This window comes from Haemaphysalis longicornis, unplaced genomic scaffold (genome assembly GCF_048455015.1).
Source record: "Haemaphysalis longicornis isolate Haplotype H1 unplaced genomic scaffold, Haemaphysalis longicornis Haplotype H1 scaffold_2, whole genome shotgun sequence".
Classification (NCBI taxonomy): Eukaryota; Metazoa; Arthropoda; class Arachnida; order Ixodida; family Ixodidae; genus Haemaphysalis; species Haemaphysalis longicornis.
This window is the reverse complement of record NW_027526295.1, coordinates 229066718-229084266: the sequence shown is the minus strand read 5'-3', so window position 1 is coordinate 229084266 and position 17549 is coordinate 229066718. Positions and strand designations below refer to the sequence as shown.

At 47.0% G+C, this 17549-nt stretch overlaps 1 protein-coding gene across 2 annotated transcripts; it reads right to left on the bottom strand.

Moving 5' to 3' along the window:
• Positions 1–2160: 2160 nt before the first annotated feature.
• Positions 2161–15586, bottom strand: LOC144170052 (cathepsin B-like). 2 transcript variants are annotated; one of them, XM_077699570.1, is made up of 8 exons: positions 15505–15586; positions 12935–13068; positions 10454–10663; positions 9420–9535; positions 6066–6295; positions 5073–5189; positions 3414–3542; positions 2161–2406 (listed from the first exon to the last, which is right to left on the bottom strand). In XM_077699570.1, exons 1-8 carry the CDS (start codon positions 15569–15571, stop codon positions 2330–2332), a joined length of 1080 nt encoding a protein of 359 aa, XP_077555696.1. In that variant the 5' UTR covers positions 15572–15586; the 3' UTR covers positions 2161–2329. The 2 variants fall into 2 exon arrangements, with proteins under 2 accessions (XP_077555696.1, XP_077555697.1); XM_077699571.1 differs by lacking the exon at positions 15505–15586 and adding an exon at positions 13753–13893.
• Positions 15587–17549: the final 1963 nt, after the last annotated feature.

The window sequence follows — 17549 nt, the reverse complement described above, 5'->3', positions numbered from 1 at the left end:
AGTGTACAAACTTCGAACTATGGTTGACACCGCAGCCATTTTTTGGCATCTTCTTTGTAGATGTCTCAGCTACCTTCTGCATTGCCGGGAAAATCCTCCTGAGCCGTACAGGAGCACAGGAGGACACATACCTAAATGCTACTTTGCATATCCCATTCGAACGTTTGTGGATATAGGGCACAACCACAGGCCTGTCCCGTTTGGATACTTCACGATCGCAGCAATGGTTAGCTTCCTTCATACACCGCAGCACTTTTTCGCAGCCTCGTGACAGCACGTGTACCTACCTACCTAATCTGCCTACCTGCTCACATAAACTGGACGACACGGTGTGGTGGCAAGATTTTGTTACGGCTGCCTTAATGCACGACCCCGCAATACCATCCTTAATAATCTGGGAGTGGCCTGACTCATAATTTAACAGAAGCTTCAACGTTCGTGTATTATACACCCAACATATGTGATCACGGGAAAATGTAAGTTCCAGATCCAAAAACCGCAGCTTAATATTTTCAGGAACTTCTACGGTAAATTCAAGCCCAAAACCGTTTTCCCTGAAGGCCTCCATCACCTCACCATGAACATTCCCCAACTTGCCCAGTTCGCCGCCCTCCTACAGATGTTAGGCTTAACACTGCGGCGGATATTCGATTGCGGCTCTCTTAAGCGGTGCAGATGACGATTTTTAATGCAATTTGCATTTTTATCATTACCTCCTTTATCGTATGTGCAGGTCTATTGGGACTTGGGAACAAGCAATCGCTCGAACTACCTGCGCCTGCTGCGCCACTTCGCAGCCGCGGCCACCGCCTGTATCGCGACCGCGCTGGTGTACCCGCGGCTGCCTCAGTACGCCTGTCGTGTGCCCGGCGCGTTTTCGCGCCAAGTGTAATAAAAACCAATAAAAATAGAGCGCCTAGAATTGCTGTAGAACTTGGGTCACGCCCAGCGGCCACGATGAGCCAACAAAATGAATGATCATGTCATTTGCACTCCACAGCTAGCGAAAGCACCGACATCCGATCAGAGCTGGGAGCCGACGAGACACGCCGGCAGTGCGGAAGCGGCCAACAGAAACTCGTAACGTGTTAGGATGTTGCTTATTTACTCCACATCCAAGTAGATGTCGATCTCGCGAGGACCTCCGCTAGCTGCTCGGTTACTCCACATCCAAGTAGATGTCTAACTCGCGAGGACCTCCTCTGGCTGCTCGGTTGCGTTACGCACATTTAACATTGATTTTAATTACGTCCTAGGCTGTATTTGCCCCTGTAATTTTGTAGATATTGTATGTGGGTTCCCCACAATCTATCTCCAAAGTTATCTCGCCTTCAGAATTTTGTGTCAATAACCCTGAAAGGTACCTGCTCTATCAACGGATACGATATGCGAATTCGCATTGATAGCGGAAGTGCTACGGCATAAATCGCGTTCTGTGTATACATGGTGCCAATTTGCATGCCAATCTGCAGCTGCGGCGCCTCTCGTGCGGCAAAACGATTCGTTTTGGTTGGTGCCGAAGGTACGAAATTAGGTGGTTTTGCTGCACGAGCGGCGCCACAGCTGCATATTGGCATGCCATGCAGAACGGGCTTTAAAACGTGCCGCTGGATTAATGGGTGTATAAAAGTAAGTACTCGCTACATATTAACAAGCCTAAGCATAGCACTCCTAGCTTTAAAAGACAGTAGTATTGTTGCGAAAAAAAGTCTTGAGACAACTACAAAACGCCGCTGTGAGCTCATACGATCTGCCCATGAGCAGCTGGTCGTATTCACATGCAGGTCGCACTCCCATAGGCCGTCAGTTTCTTTTATCCATCATCACTTTGTCCTAACTTCAAAGGTGTTTTGCTTTTAGTGGATTTCGCCTTTATTTATGGTTGAGCTTTAGTGGTCGGTACATTATATATCTCTTTCACGTGCGCTCTCGCCCTATTTTGTTCCGCTTTCGGTGGCCATTGACAATTCGTTGCCAGTGCGGAGAGCTTGGCTGGAGGCGTCTCCACAGTTGTGTTATAAATCAATCAATCAATCAATCAATCAATCAATCAATCAATCAATCAATCAATCAATCAATCAATCAATCAATCAATCAATCAATCAATCAATCAATCAATCAATCAATCTAGGAGAAGAGAAAATGGTGCTAGAAAACCTCTAGGTTGTGCAGATACTCTGCATATCGAACACAAGCATTTATTCGCAACTCTTATGATGCCAGATAATGCTGACTCCGGGGTAGATTAGTGAACTTTGGACGTGGTCTTCCTGGCTGTTTATGATTGATCGATTGGTGGCGTTTTTTGTTCTCCTGGATACACAGCGTCTTACTCGCGGGGAATTCCGGCGTTAATGTCGCCTTCAATGCCGCATTCATTTTTTCCACGAAGTATCTTGAAGTATCCTGAAAGAAGGAAGAAATTGTGTATTAATGTGTACGCCCAGTGCATTCTCCTTTTAAGCGTACCCGGGCGGGGAAATAAAATATTGCTTCAATAAATGCTATCACAGACGCGGTTTTTCTCCAGCTGAACACTGCCGTCCGCATAATTTATAGGAACACAAAACGCAGTGCTCCATACTAGTGATAAAGACACCTCTGAAAGGTCACTGTAAAATAAACTTCTATAAATAACGCCGAATCATTAGCCGCTTGCTTATGACCCATGTACTGCGCATCTCCCACCCACCATATCTCTCTCTTATGTAAAAATAAAATTGTCGGAGAGCGACACCTTTTAGCTTAATGAAACATCGCTTGTTTTAAAACCAAACAAGTTGCTTGATTATCCAAATGATACCTAATGCACCCACCTAATTGTTAGGGGTTAAAAATCATTCATCATCAATCATCATGATTAATCATTGCTCAGAATAAATTAAGGGGTATTAGTTTAAAAATTTTTCAAGTCGTTATAATTTCCACAGAGCCTAATAAACTAATCTTTTTTGGGGTTGTCCCGTAAAAATCATCCTTGTAATGTTAGTTGTGGTGCTTTGCGTTAGACCTGAAACACGATAAAATATAGGTGCGCAAACCTCGAACTCTGCACGCAGGATATGAAGTGCGCTGTAATCGTTGGCCCCAGATTACATTTGGTCTGTGTCGTTGGATTCTTGCTGACTTTTGTGTGAAAGATATTGACAGAATCCAGCTAGCCGAGTTAGCTGTTCTACTTATATTAATCCTCGTCAAGTTCTTCACACATTCGCCCACATTTCGCCTCTGTGACAAATGTATGTCCAGTGGGCGAAGTTTGAACTAGAAACTTTGTAGAAGGCGACACCGTGGCTAAGCCCACGAACCGAGTACTGGGGGCTAAACTGAGTCTGTCCAGGAAACGTTTGGTTCCAGGAAACGTCTGAGTCTGTCCAGAAAACGCCGAATCGGCAAAGCATGACAACACTCACCGTTGTCTCCCCAGTCAGGGTTCCAGGAGTTCGCCACAAGCCAGTAGGGGGTGCCATTCTCCGTGCCCCAGCCCAGGATTCGGATGGCGTGCCCACCCAATATTTGCTTACTCTGGTGCTGGTAAACACCTGTGGAATGGTGGCGTTAGCACAAGTCGAATTTGGGTAAATGCCATACACACAGCCTGACCTGGCATACGAAAATCCTACAACGCAGCCTGCACAGGCATCCTTCTAACGGGATTCTATTATACACTGGGAAGCCTGCCAATGGAAAGGCTCTCCGAGCTTGAACGCATTGTCGTGAAATGAAGAAACATGTCCTCCGTTTTGTGAAACGCCAACGACATCGACGTGCAAGTTAAGAGTGCATGTTGTTTGTTTGGATTGTAAGAAGTGGTTCCCGGGTCGAAAAGGCGGCGTTGCAAAGAAGGCCACTCAAGAGCTGGTCAACTGCATGCGATAGAGAGCACCGATCCAAACAGCGTGGTTTCCCTACCTCAGTTGTTTAATTAGTACCTGTAGCCAGAACGTACTGCCTGACAAGAATATCGACCTCGGTTACGACAACCGACATCATACTTGCATTCCGCTCCGTCATCTAAGGACTGACCTAGGACGGGTCGAATGTCAGTACACAAGTCTAAATGCACGGCTGGTCTGTAACACACGAATGCACTTCTGGGGTAGCCCTCTTCTCAGTTCAGTTCAGTCAGTCAGTCCTGGCCTTACTCTTTGCTGATCATACACTATTAATTATTTCAAACTCCTTTTTTTTCTTTTATTATTAAATTTTTGTGGCACGGTACGTAACTCACCAATATCGACAACACTGCGCTACTTCAAACAATGACCCAGTTAATCTCCTCGGTGAGAATCTGGCCGAAGTAGTAAATATCCTGACGGAAATGGAAAGTAGAACATCACTAATTGCGATGTATTGAGATTCACATTGATGATTTTAAATTGGCGGAAGGACAAGAATAATGGTAGCGGGTGAAGATGCCCGAAGCGCCCGTCTGATACCCCCGACATCTAGAAAGCAATCCCAGCATTAAACCTCGCGCATATTGATTATCATGTGTAAGGATCAAGGAATACGAGACATAAGGAACGCTATCCTCTCCATGTTTCTGGACCTCATTAATTGTCCTTCATCCTTAGCCCTTCTTGTCCTTCGTTCTATATATAATGCTCAACTTTCATGAGCTGAACTGTCATGCGGAACGAAAGCCACTTCTGTGCAGTTATAAAGCAAAAGCCCAAAATAGATTCACTGCATTCGAAATATTGCTACTGCTAAATATTTCCGTGCAAACTCGCAAGTGGCTGCTGAGATATTTTTGGACCCCTGCTGGTGAAGGCTGTAAAACTGATTACGGGCTAAGGAGAACACATTCGCGATTAATGACACTTACATGACTACTTTCGAAGCGTTCAGTGCATATTGACTTATGATGACGAAACACTGAAGGTGACAGCAAGGCATCAGTAGGGAATAGTAACATTGGTTAGGGCACTAAAATGTCTCAAACAAAGGCTGTGTTATTCATTGCGTTTATTAAATTGTGATGAGTGCATGCTAGCAGTATGAAAGTTATCAGCAAGTCTCTAGGGTTCTCGCTGTAACAAAATGGCGTATTTTTGAACTGTGCTTACCACTTTTGTAGCTTGGAAAGTCGGCGTAAACAAGGAAGTCAGCCTCCACGGGTCCATTCTTGAAGATTTCTGTCTTGATTTGCTCCTGGTCCATCGATATGGAGTAGACTTTCTTTCCTGAAACCATCATCCTCATAATCATCATCCTCATCAGCCTGTTCAGGTCCACTGAAGCACAAAGGCCTCTCCCATTGACTTGGTTTATGTGCCATTGACTATTAGCAACATAAACCTTCAAGCACTTAGACGTCGGAAAGTACATTAGCTTTTCACGTCCCACTCCATAAAATCTTACTCGAAACTTACAAAATATTTGCAAGGGAGTTAAGACAGTTGCAAACTGGATGAGCTTCCGTTCCCTATTTTTGAACTCATTTCTGCAGAAACAATTAACCAAGCAGTTTTTGCTCACCGCTGACTACTTACATTTCATAAACTTTCACTTGTGTGAGCTGAGACGCTGTTAGTACAGAGGCCATTGTAACCCAGGGTTTGACGGAGGTACGTCTGGTCATGTTGTGGGATCATAACAAAGAGTCGGTTCCTCAAAAAGTCAAATAACCAAATTGGTGTTTCGGATACCACACGGGATCCTTGATCCCAATCTGTGATCAAGGATCTTGTTATCAAGGGTCAAGGATCTCAATCTGTGATTAAGCATCCCGTGATCAAGGATCAAGGATTCCGTATGGGATCCCATACGGGATTCTTGATCACAATCTTTGATCAATGATCAAGGATCCCGTATTGGATTCGAAACGTCAATTTTCTTTCTTCTGACCTAGTCAGAGACCGCATCTTCGTTATGATACAAGCCACTGACAAGAGCAAAAACCCTGTAACGAGGTTAGGGATATAACAAAACTTCTGCAACAACACACGTCTGGGAAGTGACATTTCAGTGAAAACATATTACCTGTGATTCCCCAGAATGTCTATTCGCTCGACTCACCGTCTACATTAAACAGAAAACTACATCTGCTCTCTGCGTACCAAAATGCTTGTCGTCGCTGTAGGTCTTCTCGTAACCTTTTCGGCACGTGTGCAGGCATCGCGGTGTTGGCTTGCTTCCCTTGCACGGCGGAAGCTTGCCCTTGGTGTGGTGTTCGCACGGCGGGAAGTAGTACGGCTGGCAACCATCGTCCGTGCCGTACAGGCCTCCAGTCACAAGGCCCTGTTTCTTGTAGTACTCCCACGCTGCCGACGGGTAGCCACCATTGCAGCTGCGTCAAGAAATGTAATCGCGAAAACGAATTTCTCATCCGCCCAGATGTGCATACTCACTGAAGAGAGTGAACGACGGAAATATGGACGTGCGGAACATGTTTCAGGGCTACGGTGGTGACACTTTAACGGAATATTTTATCACCGCATCTGATCTGCGCCTGGATTCAAGAGAAAAATTACCCCACCTTCCCGCGAGGGGAACCCGGTGGAGATGCGACGCATCTTGGGGGTTCACTTGGTGTTTCCGTTGGGTTGATTCTCTAATTGCGTGAAACGTGTGAGGAACGCGTATGATGTATTCTTTATTTGACACGCGGCGTAACGTTAACGATGACGGCCTTGTGGTCGCTGAAGTGTACGGGTAGTGGATGGTGAAGTAACGGGACCACCGTGCAATTTGCAGCGAAGATCAAGTCTATGCACGTGCCCGAAATCGGAACGCCGGTGCTGGAACGACCGCAGCTATGACTCAACACAATCCAACACAATCCACTTGTATCCAATCCAATCCAAATCCAATCCAATCCAATCCAATTTAATCCAATCCAATCCAAGCCTAGCCAAGCCAAGCCAAGCCAACCCAATCGAATCCAATCCAATGCCCCTCGCGAGAGAGTGTTCGCTTTCGGAGAGGAGAGGGGGTGAGCGGCAGAGAGCGCAGCTCGCGCGGCGAGGAGAATGGGGGAGGGGTGTGGACGGACAACAACGCCGTATGGAGGGACAAGGCGAGTGAATGAGATGCAGTCGCATCTAAAAGGAATGTCTGTTCGTACGTGCGTGGGTCACGACATCCTCATTGTGGTCTTAATCATAATCATCATGGTGATGACCGGTACTCACCAACAAAGGATAACCTATTCATTTGGTTAATGAAGAATGGAAATATGAGTGAGGCTCAAATGAACGTGCCCTCAATGGACGTACCGGTTTATCTTTCGCACGTCGGATATACGCACGTATACCCTTTATGTAGGATTCAGGGGCAGATACACCTACTTACACGAATAACCATAGGTAACCGTATAGCCGGGCGTACACACTGTGTGAACGAACGGATGTACCAATTCAGGCGTCGTCCTGGTGCGTATAATATATATCCATGCTTCCATCTGTCCGCACATGGCTTAGATGTATCAGTAGATATACGTGCACGGACACCCCTGATCTCCCCACCCCCTCCCAATATAGCTTACGCGCTTACCGACCCCTTATTGAAGAAACTTAAATCCTAATTTTATACTATTTTCTTGCCCAGCGGCTGTGGTATTTTGCTTCATGCAGCTAAAAAATCTGCAGAAATTCAGAGATTTGTCTTGTAATGACTAGCATTCTTACGCCATATGTCTATATCGCGAATTCTTTACAGCCAGATTTGGTTATAGGTAGCAAAATACGCTGGGTTAGTTTATTGTTTTTGTGTTTCTCTTTCCTCTTTTTCGGCAATGAGGTAACTTCGTGGTGTTATAGCGATTGAGTGCCTTTACTTCATCAATTTTGTAGCTTTCCGCAATAGCAAGGCGTAGTGCAGGTTTGTGAGGGCTATATTTTTACGTTTTTTGTTGTTTAGTCTGTCTTTCGGAGGTGGAGTATGCGATGGATATATTTGATTTTGCTGGGTAATTTTTGTAAAATTTCTTTTTTTCTCCATTTTTTTATTTTGCGCGGTCCTGCTTGAGGGGGTACTTGTAAAAAATGTGGAGATTTAAATATTTGAGGCACCTTCGTCCCAATGTGCAAGGCAGCAATTGCTGTGCGTGATTGCACTTTCACAATCAATGGTTTTTTATCACTGCAGAACACCTCCAAATGCTCAAGATGTATCAAGATATACCTTCCCCTGTCATAAAAACGCCATGCATGTAATCAATGTACCAGCCCCGTGGTAGGGGCTCCTTGGTATCTTTCACCAACCTAATGCCACACGCTTCTTTTTTCAATCCGGAGAAGCACACACATTATATCGCTCGAAGGTGTCCTTGCTGTAGTAACCAGTCGGGAAACCCGTGGATGCATCACTGTGAATATACGCACTTCCTAAGGGCATTATATAAATGAGTGTCCTATAGGCGTGCCTCAGACCACTCCACGAGTGTCGAAACGGAAGGCGTGTGCACTGTGCACAGATCTTTACTAACCCTTAGGAACAGGATTTTATTGTTATAATAAAGCTTGGGTCATGCTAGCGCAGCTCTGCTCCACTTTGAGCTGCAACGCTACAAGTCGAGACGGAGTGCATTTTCTCCCTTTCTTGGGGCAGGTTTTACGCTATATGTGATGAACACCTCTCATGATGGTCTCCTTGCGGTTACAAAGACGCAACCAAATTTGTAGTTCTTGCACTGCAGCGCATGGCGAGGGAGGGAGCATGCAAAAGTTAATATTACGTCGTCTAATTTCCTGCTGGAAGTGGGGTTTATGGCTATAGCCGTAAAACACAGTATTAGAGTCTATAGTTATCGTATTCGCAACTGTAGTTTAACGTTGACGTGGCAAACTTTCCCGTCCAAGCAATCGGCCTCAGAAAAAGCCAGTGGGCCTCACTTTGGGCTCAGCCTCATGCACTAAGTATGAGTTTCCATATCCAGTACTTGGTATGAGCTTACATATTAAACATATATTTTGAATGCCAGAAGTACACGTTCTGACATAAGAATTCAACCTAAAATTGAGCATATGTATTCGGCTACATGTATTTTTTTTATTTTTTAGAGAATTCACCAGTCATAAGCAAAGCCAAACGTCAGCTTTTGTTCCTTCTTTAGTTAAAACAAAGTATACATTCTTTCGTTGCCTGACTTTCTCTCATTTGTTGTTGTGATCATCTATTATAATGCTCGTTAAACCGTACAAATTGAAGAATAACCGAAAAAAGACAAAGCTCTTTTGTATGAACCGCGGCAAGTTGCACTGATGCGCAGAAGAAAGCTCCCGAGTGACATAGACTGGACGGGGTATTTCTGGATGGAACCAAATGCGCTTCCTTTCTCACCTGTGGGCCGCAGTGGAGTATAAATGTGTATTTATATTGAAACACGAAACGCCAATTTGTCCCGAAATTGTTACGGCGCTTTCAGACTTCCGAAAAAAAAACGGACGTTACTAATTGTGTGCCGAACTCACCCGCTCCCGCAGCTACGGCAGCAAGTCAGCAAGTCTTCAGCCGAAATGTTGACCTGGATCTTGCCCTTCGTGTGAATGCAAATCCGGTCGGAAATGGCTTCCACCGCTCCGAATGCCTGCGGTGAAAGGTACGATTGCATGCCTGAATATTCATTCCCTCCAACGTAGTAATATTTTTATACATTACATTATATCGTTCCTATTATTTTAAGGTTGCAGTATGCCAAATTTATTCTTGCTAAATCACGTAGACGCGGCTGATCATTCCACTATCATTCTATCGAAACAAAAAATCAGAACAATAGCATAATCGCTCTGCTCAAGAAGGAAAACGGCGTGTGTTTTCGCTCCAGTCTGGCCAACTAAGAATCTTAACGGTCGAAATGTACCTCCGTTGTGACACGCCCCTCTTCCACAATCTGTTTTTTAGTATCTCACACTCATGTTTCTCTCGTGATATTCCTGAGCACGACTAAAGTGATGATGACGGTAAGGGTACAACATGGCATACGAGCGGAGGAACGTATGCACGGGCGGATGTTTGCTTGTCTCTAGGCATACATAAAATTTCATGCCAAAATATGCCGGAATCGACCAGTGAGCAACAGCGTAAGCGACCACTCCAGCCAGCTGTATGAAGCAGCTCCACAAGCTTCAATCGCATAGCTATGGGGGCCGTAGGGCTTACTGTCGATGCAGAAGAAATTACTAGGGGAGTTGGGTCACTGACTTGAACTTTTTCATTTCTGGAGTCAGACAGGTGTATGAACCCTATCCGTGACTTGTGTTGCCCAGGCGCGACGGGCTGTCTTCTATTTGTCATCGCTGGCTTTTCTCGTGCTCTGCAATCTCGTTTATGTACCCTGTGCCCATTCATCCGGAATTCACTGGTACGCAGCTCTTTATATACTGGCATATTATCTTCACCACCCACTTAAAGAAGCTTAGGTATTTTTGTCATTAAATGATCCTTTCGTAGGATGAAACCAGAGAAAACACATTTTTTCCTTGATAATTGTGCCAGTTGCACTCACCCAGCATGAGCCACACGTGGACTGGTCACGGATGAGGCCGATGCTCCTGCAGTTTGGCCACTGCTTGCGGGCATCGAATGATTCTGGAAGGTCCTTAGGAATCACCTTGTGGTAGTAAGTAGGAAGGCCGTAGTTGTTGTTGTCGAGAGGCACACCCATCAGGCCTTTCACGTACTCCAGGGGAACGTTCTTGTCGAAGTTCCTGCCAGCCTGCGCAAGAAAACCGTTTAATGAGATATCAATATCTATTCATGATTGATTACTTGATGTTGCGTTTCACGTCGAATAAGTCGAAAACACGAATAAAAAAGTGTTAACAGTAATTAAACCAACCATACAGTAGGTGCTATAACATCTAACATTTCAGAAGTAAGATATGAAACTCGTGTCATACAGGCTTTCGAACTGCTGATGTTATTTGTTCATATGATATGTTCAGGGTCGCCTATAAAAAACGGCGCATATATTAGTAAAATTCGAAGCATATTGCATATCTTACCAGTATAAAAATATTCTATGTTATTCCGTCGTAGGAAAACCTTTATTTTTCGTGAAATCGTTACTAGCACGTGATGAAATTCGAATTTCGTTACAAGTTTCCAACTTAATACTGCCTGGCAAATGCTGTCTTGGCAAAAAAAGTGCAGCGATAAATCTAACGACTGTACTGTTTTTTATCAATCTTGTAATTGCGGTAACTACAACGGTATTTTAACCACAGTGATAATATTGGTATAACTGAAGGTTGGTAACATGTGGAATCTTACCAACCTTTAAACAGAGGTTCCATTGGCTGTGGTGGGTTCTACTCAGCGGTAGTTCCCACTGCAGGGCGACTGGTGGCGCGCAGAAGTGCCCGCGGAGCAACTACACCTGATTCCTTTACGTTTTATTTAGTTTCCCCGCTTTGTTATTTAATAACTTAAGTGTTGTGAAAGGAGCAATAGGTTACACATCCGCTTTTTTTTTCAATCCATTTTTTTCCTGATCTCTTATCTCACCGCTTGCATCTGTTGCTCACCAGACACCTTTGTATTGCCACATTTCTATTGTTTCAAGAGTACTGTATCCTACCTGTACTCACGTTAAGTGATAAAAAATGTTTAAGTGAATACTAATTATCGTCTCTAACATATGTCTGTATGTGTATTAACGTAAATGGATGCACGAGCGTCTTCTCATCTTTATTCTGATGTACCTGTTTGAATCTCACTTTTTTCCTTGCAATGGAAGTTAAGGTACCGCCTTAAGTGTTCCTGTGCAGGGTGAAATTTTTCCGGTAAGGCATCACGGATTCTCCGCTAAGGGGCACGCCTACTCCTGCAGGCACGCCGATTACCGAAACGAAAAATATATGTCTTTTGGGCACCGGGCCACTCCGAACTCCCAGGGAATGAATCGGCACACGAGGTTGCTCGAGAACTGGCAGTCTGAGAGCCCAGCGACGGTGCAGAATCTCCACAACCGCTCTCCCATAGGGACCGCCTCTTTACATACCGATCGGTACTCGATCCCTACCGACTGTCCAAAGCCCGCTTCCCACCACCCGACGCCTCCCTCTGCCGCCGCTGCACTTTTGTATGGCGCCAACTTCAAACATCCACATTTCCCACACCGGCCCTCCTGTCACTCTACTACCCCGAGTTGCACTCGTTAGATACCCTCTTTGCAATAAATATGCAGATCTACCACATGGAATTTGGTCATGTGAAGAAAAACTCCATCAAACTCTTAAAATCCCCCCCCCCTTCCCATTCTATTATAAATTACGAACGAGAAGTAGTGGGAGGCCGCACTGCTCAGCACAGACCCTATGACCCAGGTCTTACTAGCCGAGGTGGACGAAGACGTCGCAGTGATCTACATGAATCCTGCCGTCACGGGAAGACACTGAAGTCGACCTGAAAACAGTCCCACCCGTGGCAACAATAGAGTTTTATCTGATCTGATCTGGTAAGGCATCACATACCAGCCCTACTGCAATCAAATACGTTGAAAAAAAAACACAACGCATTTGACGACCAGGAGCTTCTGTGCAATATCAAACGCTTCCATACAACATCTTTCAATTTTTGACACTAATGTTGAAACTTCTATCTTAGCCTTTCACTGCTGAGGTAGACAATGGTATATTTAGCTCTGGCACTTTGTTGGTTTTGTATACCTGCTCAGTATCTTGTAAAAAACGCACACTAGCAATCGACAAGCAACTCACTTTGGCCCTTCCTGCTATTAAATATCAAAGTAAAAAGGCGGCGTTCCGACGGTGAGTCATTCAAGTATCCTCACCAGATGTAAACAATTCTTTTGTACTTGCAAGGGTATTTTTCACAAAAATCTCATTTTTTTGGTTGCCACGGATTGATTCATCTTTAGCGATGATACGCGTAGTTTTCGTGAAAGGATTTCTATGGTAAAACAAAGGGGCATCTAAAGCTGGTTCCTAGGGCAAAATAGAGGGTCGAAAAGGAGTATACTTACTTTCCACGTAGTGTTCAGCTGGTTGATGAAGTTAATCATTTCTTCGGAAAGCGGCCGCAAAGAGGCCGGGTGCACCTTGCGGCTTTGGGCCACCACCCCGAAGAGGGCACACACGAGGAGTAGCTTCAACATGGCTGAAGAGAAGAGAAACCCGCAACATGCTTTTTATCTTTCCGTACGGTTGTCTGACTTTTTAGTTTTGGCATAAAACAAGTTAAGCCGATCTTGGCACACCTTTATGGTTTCAAGATTCTCGAATATTTTAAGTTCATTACTAGTACTACAATAGAAACGGTTCCCATTAAAAGATATGAAATACAAGTCCAGCATGTGAGCTACGTACATCGCTCCCTATTTTTTTAAAGAGGATCTTAGAAATATAATTGGCTGTTCTAAATGAAAAAGGCGGATATATTTCCGATATGCGACATCACACGCTCTCGCGGGTCAAAAACCTATCACCACCAACAAAGTGTTTCACGGAAACAACACGTTTTTGATGTGTGCTTAAAGCATGGCAATTCCATTTTTAAACCTTAGCCTAACACTTTACAAACATACTTCACTGACTAAATGCGAGTTTAAAACTTTTTCGCGTCTATTTATCTGCAAGAGCCAATTGTGGACGCTTTTTTTTTGGTTCTGTCCGCCTTTGCCCAGGCTGTCGTCCAGAAGGTGACAGCGATATCGTTTGGTAATTTTTGTTACCTACAGCTGCAACCAACTTGAATCGAAGAGCAGTATAAACCTGAAACTATGTTTGCTAACAAATGTACACTGTGCCATTCACGTATGGTATGTTACGCAGGAGCTCTTACCTTCGTTTCAGCCAGACACACCTCTGTATGGCTTCCCCAGCATGCAGCTTTTTATGGGATAGCTGGCACAATGCTATCGATCTTATCACCAACGTTCAACGTAGCGTTCTAACGGCACTTTGGACAATGAAGGTACGTTATCAGCAGACGCCAGTCACATGTGCTTAATCTCTACGAGTGCAAACGGTGTTTTTCACTCGTAGCGAGTAAGAGGGTAAGTTTTCCGATAAAAAGGGAAACTATCCAATACCTTTCGTTATATTCGGACTTCTTAGGCAGTTTCGCGAAATCCCTTTGAAATGCAGGTGAGATCAAGAAGTTTGCGGGGATAAATTGGTTGTAGTTAGCACAGGACCGGGGTAATTGGAGATTAATGGGAGAGGCATTTGCCCTGCAGTGGGCGTAGATAGGCTGGTGACGATGATAATGAGAACACCCATGCTCGATTTCGGTTGACTCAGAATTTCAGTCAAATTGGAAGTTTTGAAATCCCGACGGAATTGCTCATGTGCTACAGGCATTTTTAGCTGGTCCTCTGGGTTGTTGTTCAGGTCGTGTCCCCGATAACTCTAATCATTGCTCACAAAGGGATAGAAAAACACCTTTGTTCTGGGAGTGGCTCTTAGCTAAAAATATGGCTGGTGAGTCAAACTCAGATCGTGGGTGGTGGATCATACCGTTGGCGTATTACATTGAGGAAACAACTGATATTCACGATATAAACCCAGAAAAAAAAACGTTCAATCAAGCTTCAAGCTTACGTCAGCGCGCGAGCGCCTTTATATGAGCTTTGTTTCCCAGTTCTCTTGCAACTGTAGTAGGGGTTATAAAGTTAGAATTACAAGGGCATATTCGGGAATGTCAGTGGAATATATTCTGGATATACGCACTAATCGGAATGAAAACATCGATGTATTTACTTGCGGCGAATTCAATTATGGGCATAATATGCGCATCATACGCAAAGGATACCTCGGTGCAGATTATCTCGCGCAATTTGCGGTGCGTTATTTGCCGGATAGGCTGGGTGTTGAAGCCGTATACTTCTGTCATCGCGCGAACCTTGAGGCCGATGCGTTTCCCTACGCAGAGCGCACACCTTTCGTCTCACCTACACAAGAACTTAGACTCCATTTTTTTGTAGTCTGCACAGTGGGTACAAAAGGTTGCGTGATTGCATGGTTCTGTATGTAACCGCAACAAGCGCACTGCGTAGCAAATCAAACAAATGTAATTTTGAAAACGTTTGACGGCCTACAGTTTTTCTAATGCGCTCATTTAGACCCTGTCTAACGCGACCAAGACAGCAGCAGCAAGCAAGTTTAATGTTCAGGTTGTGTTAGAAACTCTCTTTCACGCTTGCCTGTTTTTCGGAATCGTTCAGTACTCAAACGGCAACGTTACGCATTCAACTGCGCCGAACTCTCCTGAACTTCTGCAACTACTGTATTTTATGAGTTTCGAGCCCTCGATAAAACATCAGTACCCGCAGAGTCCTCGTCGTCAATTTGCGGCGATTCTTCCGCACCGTTGCTCCACGTGAAAACTCAGACGACGAAGAACTGGTGGAGTTACGGCAGGCGTTCGTGCTCTTCGGTGAGTACTGCAGCGGTCTTATCACCCCGCATGTACTAGGCGCTATAATTTGTTCTCTCTGCTACAAAACAAACGAGGCTGAACTGGAAGACATAGTAGCCGAAACCGACACCACGAGAAAAATAAACGTCGATTTGGAAGTCACAGCGTACCGACCCGTGGCCGTCACGTCCTGCGGGTGCAAGCTGCTCGAACGAGTGGCGCTGCGGCGGATGGAAGCCATCGTCCGAGAATCTGCCGGGCTTCTGAGGGCACCGATCAGCCACCGACTATATCGCTGACGTCGTGGAGGCCCTCGAACACGCCGGGGCCACCAAGCAGGTGGCGGCACTGGTGCTGCTGGGCGTGCAGGGCGCATTCGGCAACCTGCAGCAGCCCGCCCTCTCCGCAGCCATGGAGGAGGCTGGCATTGCGGCAAGCTGCGGGGCTTCGTCGAGGTGTTCCTGACGGGCCGCACGGTGCAGTTGCTAGGTGGGGAACGCCCTGGCGGATCTTCGAACAGTGGACGTAGGCACCCTGCAGGGCTCCTTCGTCAGGACCCCTCCTCTTCAACCTGGTGATGGCAGCTCTGCCAGACTGCCTGTCTATAGAGGGGACCACTGGGTGTACATTTCAGTCTACACCGACGACATACCGCTGTGGGTAGTGGGGAGCAAGGGACAAGGCTGAGCCCTCGTGCAGCAGCTGCAGACATCCGTTCCAAGCTGGCGGCAGCTGAAACGAGACCGCCGCAAGGGGGCCCGCACATGCCTCGCCCTGCCCCAGTGCTCGCGGCACGAGACGACGCTGGACGACGCGGGGGCGTGTACCCTCGAGATAACGGCTGAACAGCGGGCGCTTGGTCAGATTGACCGGCTGCAGCGAGTCGAGGGAGGCGGCCCGCTGCTGCAGTGGCGGCGGGGCTACCAGCACTCGCACATGCCGCGCATGCTGGCGCTCTCTGAGGATGTGGTAGGCTCTGTGGATGGAGTAGGCTCTGTAGGCCTCGCGGGCTCCTTCCGTGGCGGCCGGCGTGCAACGGGACATCCCAGAACTGCTAAGCAAGCAGCGGACGAATCGATGGGGACACCCGCAGCTGGCGCGGGACGTCGTCTGGGGCGACCTAGACGGCCACACGATTGTGTACACGGAAGGCTTGGTGCGGCAGCAGCAGGGGTCAGCCGCAGCGGCCGCCGTGCCGGGAAAGGCCACCCGGCAGGCGCGTCTGCCCTATGCTGCATCATCTGGCACGGCTGAACTGGTGGGCATAGCCCTTTGCCTGGCCCTGCTGCTGGAGATGGAGCTCTTCTCTGAACGCTGCGCTCTGCTGCGCAACTCCCGGGTGGGCCTGGTGCGGCTCCAGGAGGGATACTCGCACTCCCTATTGGTGCTGGGCACCCTGAAGAAGGCATGCAGCTGGCGGACCGCGGCACTCGGTGTCGCCTACAGTGGGTCCTCGCCCACATCGGACTAAACGGCAACGAGCGGGTGGACGAGCTGGCGAGCTGGCCTCCGGGGCCAGCTCGGACAGAGTGAACTGGGTGACCAGCTCCCTCTGACAGGGTGACCTGGGAGCTGCGGATGACCCCCGCCTCCTCATCCAGCGAGACCTGCGGACCAAGCATCCCAACCTGCGGCTGGGTAACGGGGAGGGACCGCCGCCCGTGCAGGCCTCACGCCTGCCGCATCAACTGTGCTTCGCCATCCTGCTGCTCCGCGCGGGGGGACGCTTGGATGGCCGAGATGTAACACCGACGGCGGCGGGTGGCCAGCCCCGCCTGCACTCTCTGCCGAGCACAAGTCCAGTCCCTGCCGCACGTACTGTACGAGTGCCCCAACATTGCGGCAGTGCGGGTGGCGCTGATGGCCGTGCTTCGAGGAGTGCGGCCATTCGACGAACTGCTTTGGCCCCCGGGCAGGGCCAGGGAGCGGGAACAAGTGCTCAAGGCCCTGGGGGCATACTTGGGCACTTCGCTGCTGCCCAGTACATTCCACTACAACGCCAGATAACCGTCCAGAATGTAGTAGAGTGCCGCTGATGATGCGGCTTGTGTGTGTGTGTGTGTGTGTGTGTGTGTGTGTGTGTGTGTGTGTGTGTGTGTGTGTGCCTTTTCTCTAAGTTGCCTGTTAAATGTCTGTTACACCATGGTGTTCTGTGCCTTCACGCTTAGCGCATATGTTTAGTGTTTATCTATACGTATCCCTGTTTAGCAGCAATGTTT